This window comes from Lactuca serriola, chromosome 9 (assembly GCF_051521515.1).
Source record: "Lactuca serriola cultivar US96UC23 chromosome 9, Lser_US96UC23_V15, whole genome shotgun sequence".
Classification (NCBI taxonomy): domain Eukaryota; kingdom Viridiplantae; phylum Streptophyta; class Magnoliopsida; order Asterales; family Asteraceae; genus Lactuca; species Lactuca serriola.
Window position 1 is genome coordinate 38780103 of NC_136416.1, and position 6012 is coordinate 38786114.

General features: G+C 30.8%; 1 protein-coding gene across 1 annotated transcript; it reads left to right on the forward strand.

The window, feature by feature from the left end:
- Positions 1 to 1294: 1294 nt before the first annotated feature.
- On the forward strand, positions 1295 to 4060 carry LOC145072789 (pyruvate decarboxylase 1-like). Its single transcript, XM_079019265.1, has 5 exons — positions 1295 to 1891; positions 2187 to 2350; positions 2436 to 3086; positions 3175 to 3481; positions 3673 to 4060. The coding sequence occupies exons 1-5, from the start codon at positions 1370 to 1372 to the stop codon at positions 3841 to 3843; spliced, it is 1815 nt and encodes a 604-aa protein (XP_078875391.1). The 5' UTR covers positions 1295 to 1369; the 3' UTR covers positions 3844 to 4060.
- The last annotated feature ends 1952 nt before the right edge of the window (positions 4061 to 6012 follow it).

Sequence of the window (6012 nt, forward strand, 5' to 3'; positions counted from 1 at the left end):
ATATATATATATATATATATATATATATATATATATATATATATAAAAGAAATGAACACGTGTCACTTGATCATTAGTTCCAGCATATGTTGCCCTAATTAATCATTTTCCATTGAACCTAAACCTATATATATATATATATATATATATATATATATATATATATATATATATATATATATATATATATATATATATATATATATATATATATATATATACACACACACGATGGGACAAAAGGTTTCATCCATTAAAATTGATACAATCTCCATGAAACAGTAATTTTTTTTATTAATATATTAATATATTTTACTTTTTTTTTTATCAATAATGGAGATGTCTTTATACTTTTAGTTATAATAATTATAATATATTTGTTTTATTGTGTACTGATTAAGATAATTATAATATAAGAGATAATTAAGATAACTATAACATCAAATATACTATATACTATTATACAATAAATTTTAATGTTTGCTAATAGTAACATCGTATTCATTGAGCATTTACCCTAATTAATTTCTACCATGCAAATAAAGAAAATCTCTAGAAATATTCTAAAATTTTAGATCAATTTATGAAAAAGTCTCAAAATTAAATTTTGTTTACAGAAAAGAGCAAAATAACCAGTTAAAATTTCGAAAAAACATTTTTCCACCGGTTTCACAAATTTAACCGGTATTCTTTCCCTTTCTTATAAGTCTCGGAATCTAACAATGAAATCTCTAGCATCAAAGAACAAAATATGGTGTTACATAATTGGTTGTTAGTTTGCCGATATAAAAAATGTTAGTTACTTTCTTTAAAATGTTAAAATGCAATAAATATATGATTAATTTAAGAGTAAATTCCAACATTACATAAAAGCTTATATTCTTTTTCGTAATTACAGTCACACCATATTTATTTTAATTGAGGGTTTTTTTTTTTTTTTTTTTTTTTTTTCTTTTTTTAATTATTATTATATCCTGGCTCATAATATTTTGCATAATGTTCTTTTAATTTGGAAATGGAATAAAAAGCTTATATTCTTTTTCGTAATTACAGTCACACCATATTTATTTTAATTGAGTTTTTTTTTTTTTTTTTTTTTTTTAATTATTATTATATCCTGGCTCATAATATTTTGCATAATGTTCTTTTAATTTGGAAATGGAATAAAAATAATGGATGAAAGTACTATAAATTATAAATATAATGTAAAACCAGCATTCTTTTACTGAAAAGTGAAATCACACACGCAAACCAGCCCCTTGTATTCAACCCCCGTCACCTCCTTCTTCTCTGTACCTCACAAACATCTCGCCACTATATATACTCTTCCATTCTTTCTCCGTTCCCTCACACTCAATTCAAATCAAATATGGATACTAAGATCGGTAATGTAGATGTTGTTACTACTCCCAATGGAAATGTCGGTTGTCCTCCCAAAATCGGCGGTGCTAGTTGCGTACAGTCCTCCTCCGTACCATTCAACTCCACCGAAGCCACACTCGGCCGCCACCTCGCCCGCCGCCTCGTCCAGATTGGTGTCTCCGACGTATTTTCCGTTCCCGGTGACTTCAACCTAACTCTACTTGATCATCTCATAGCTGAGCCCGGGCTCAATCTCGTAGGATGCTGCAACGAGCTAAATGCAGGATACGCTGCTGACGGATACGCTAGGTCTCGCGGCGTCGGTGCATGTGTTGTCACCTTCACCGTCGGTGGACTTAGTGTACTCAACGCCATTGCCGGTGCGTACAGTGAGAATCTTCCGATTATCTGTATTGTCGGTGGACCGAATTCCAACGATTATGGCACTAACAGAATTCTTCATCATACAATCGGATCGCCGGATTTCAGCCAAGAGCTTCGTTGCTTTCAGACAGTCACTTGCTATCAGGTATCAAACCTCGCATTTATAAGCAGAAATATTATACTGATTTCTATTTATCGATCGTTACACACTTCGATCTTCAATGCGACGCCATAGCTGTACCCTGTAAAAAAGCTATGTTGATTCTAGAGATTCATTACGATTGAAAAAATCCGCCAGTACGAAACTATACACCTATAAACTCCGAAGTTGCAATTTGTGAATCGACAGTAATACAGTTAATCTACATCGATATCGATGGTAATAATACAATAAAATTGCAGAGTTGTTTTCTTGATCTGTTATTGTTATATGAACGCAGGCTGTTGTGAATAATCTGGAAGATGCACATGAACTAATTGATACCGCAATATCAACTGCTCTGAAAGAAAGCAAGCCTGTTTACATCAGCGTCGGCTGTAATCTACCTGCAATTCCTCACCCAACTTTTAGCCGAGAACCAGTTCCATTTTCTCTATCCCCCAAGTACGTTCCACAAATCTCCTTCCAACTTATAAGCATTGTTCCATATATGTTTTGATCTCATGTGGTTAATTTTTCAATGGTGTAGGATGAGTAACAAAATGGGTTTAGAAGCCGCTGTTGAGGCTGCATCAATGTTCTTAAACAAGGCAGTGAAACCTGTAATGGTGGGTGGACCTAAACTCCGAGTTGCAAACGCCTGCCAAGCGTTTGTTGAAGTGGCAGATGCTTCAGGCTATGCTCTTGCAGTAACCCCATCAGGAAAAGGGCTTGTTCCCGAACACCACCCTCACTTCATCGGAACATATTGGGGTGCTGTAAGCACTGCTTTCTGTGCAGAAATTGTTGAATCAGCTGATGCTTATGTGTTTGCTGGACCTATATTCAACGATTACAGCTCCGTAGGTTACTCTCTCCTTTTGAAAAAAGAGAAAGCACTCATTATACAACCCGATCGTGTCACCATTGGAAACGGGCCCACTTTTGGTTGTATTCTAATGAAGGATTTCTTGCAAGCGTTATCCAAAAAGCTTAAAAAGAATACCACTGCATATGAGAATTACCATCGGATATTCATCCCTGAAGGGCACCCACTACAATGCGCCCCTAAAGAGCCATTAAGAGTCAATGTTCTCTTTGAACACATACAGAAAATGTTGTCAAGTGACACAGCTGTGATTGCTGAAACAGGGGACTCCTGGTTCAATTGTCAGAAACTTAAACTGCCACAAGGCTGTGGGTAAGCATCAAAGAATGTTTTTCTTTTTCTATTAACAAATTAATGTTAATAATCTTGAATTGTTAATCATCAAATTTGGGTGTTGTAGGTATGAATTCCAGATGCAATATGGGTCGATTGGTTGGTCAGTTGGTGCCACCCTTGGTTATGCACAGGCTGCAACCGATAAGAGGGTGATTGCTTGCATTGGTGATGGAAGTTTTCAGGTGACAGCTCAAGATGTGTCCACAATGCTACGATGTGGGCAAAAAAACATCATATTTCTGATAAACAATGGTGGCTACACCATTGAGGTAGAGATTCATGATGGGCCCTACAATGTGATCAAGAATTGGAACTACACAGGATTGGTTGACGCAATACATAACGGCCAGGGCAACTGTTGGACCACCAAGGTTAGTTATTTCAACAAAAACCGTCTGACTTTTTAAAGTCAGACGGATGAAAAGTCAGACGGATGGTTGTCTGACTTTTTAAAGTCAGACGGTTTGGACCGGACCATAAATATCATGGTCCGGTCCAGTCTACATGTAGAAGCATCTCTATCTGTGCGTGGAGGTGAGAATTAACCGGATGAAATTTGTAGGTATTTTGTGAAGAGGATCTAATTAAAGTGATTGAGATTGCGACGGTGGAAAAGAAGGATTGTTTGTGTTTTATTGAGGTGATGGCCCACAAGGATGATACAAGCAAAGAGTTGTTGGAATGGGGTTCGAGAGTTTCGGCTGCTAATAGCCGTCCTCCCAACCCTCAGTAAAAGCTTTTCATACGTGCAAAGCTTTTAGTTTGGTGCTATAGTTGTGATATCATGAGATATTTAGTTTGGTATTGTTTGTTATAAGAATGTTTGTTTTATTGATCATAAAGGCATATAGACTAAAATTAATTTGCAAGTATATGCAATGATTTGACGATGAATTTGATTGAAGGAGGTCTTTGGTGCATTGAAATTATAAAATTATTATTATTTTTAACTTTGTTCATTTCTATTAATTAGATTGTCTATTTTTTAATTTCTGAAAACTTAAATAATTTTGTGTTAAAAGATATTAGAAGTATAAATTTAACTAGATTATATCCCGCGTTAAACGTATAAAAAAACATATAATCGTTCATAGATATTGTATAATGATTATAAAAAAATATATGGTTATTGGTATTATTAAAATGTGTAGAAAATATATTGAAAACGATAAATATATATAATTATTAAAAGATCTTTTTGTAGACATCATTTTTTGTTTTATTAGTTGAACGACTTTCTTCGCTTCATATAGTTATGATATTTATATATTTATAAGCATTTTAATTAGACGTTCTTTGTATAATAATGTTACCTAATTTAAACATATATTGACAACCAATATACCGTTTTTTCTATTGCATTAAATATTGACAACTATTTCATTTATTCGAATAAAGTTATGTAATATAATTTATAAAATGTTAAATGTTATATATATTTAATTTTAGTATATCATCAATGAAGATTCTTTTCTAAATCATGATTGGTTTATTTTAAATTGATTATAAATATAAATGCTAGCTTTTATGTTTGTTCTTATTTATTTGGTGTTCGCAAGAACTTTGTATTAGTTTTGGCGCAACTTTGAATAATTTTATTATATCATCAATGTAATTTGATATATCTTTCAATTATATGAAATATCAAATAATGACATTTCATTACTATTATGATAATTTAGTTTATATATTGCATTTTCACTAATCTTAACGGTCTTATTTTTTCTAATAACTGTAACGCTTTTACTAAATGTACTTTTTACAAATCTCCTAATATCTTATAATTTTTATCTTACTTTATAATTTTTCATAACTATGTTATTTTTAAGATTGACTGCTTTAATAGTGTTTTTTTTTTCAGTCTATTCAATTTTATATTTCATTGTACAACATCATCGTTTGTATGTATTTTGAAATTTCACTTTAAAAATGCTTAAAGTTTACACCTTGATATTAATTTTTTTAATAAACTCATGTAATAATTATGAAATATATATCTCATTTTAATTAACATTCACTTCCTTTATTATATCAAATTCCTCATTAAACGGATATACTTTTGGAGAAAAAAAAAACCAGGATCATTAAAAAAATTTATATAAAGAAAATACAAATTTAAATTTTTTGAAATTATGGATGAAATTACTGGCGAAAATTTATTTTGGAGGGGGTTGTATTTTGTAAGGTATAATAATATTACAAAATTTGAAATATCTATATTTGTTGTGTAAATTAATAAACTTTATTGTTACTATACAAAGATAAAAAAAGTAGGTTGATATGATATACAAAAACATAATAATTTCAATGATATTTTAAAATCATGCCAAAATTAACCGGATTCTTGTGACATAAAAATTAAAAAAAAATCATAATCATCTCTAATATATAAAAGTAACATTTTCGTAATTAATGTCAGTTCCCAAGATAGTTAAATTTTGTTTTGTTAAAGGTATCTAATATCTTTTCATGTTTATTTGAAAAGTTTCAGAAAAGTAGTTAACTGATTTCGTGTAATTTGTGACAAAGAAATCGAAATATATGAATACATACATTGGATATAGGAACAAAAAACAATCGAAAAAAATATAAAAAACGAAAGAAGGTACTGACCTTCTAGTGCACAAGAGCGAATGTTTATAGCAGAGAATGATGATGAAAGTTATAAGCAATATTAACGATGTTGTAGGAGAAGGTTTGAAAAAAAAACGATTGAAAATAAATATGAGTCGCGGATTCAATGATGAATCGTATATGTATGTGATAATTTGAATATGATTTTTCGGTATTAACGATTTCCTAATAAAAAAAGATTTTATATTAATGGTTTACTAATATAAATGGATTTATATTAATGGTTGATATTAAGGCCTTGATTGAAATGATTTGTTAGTAATATGTT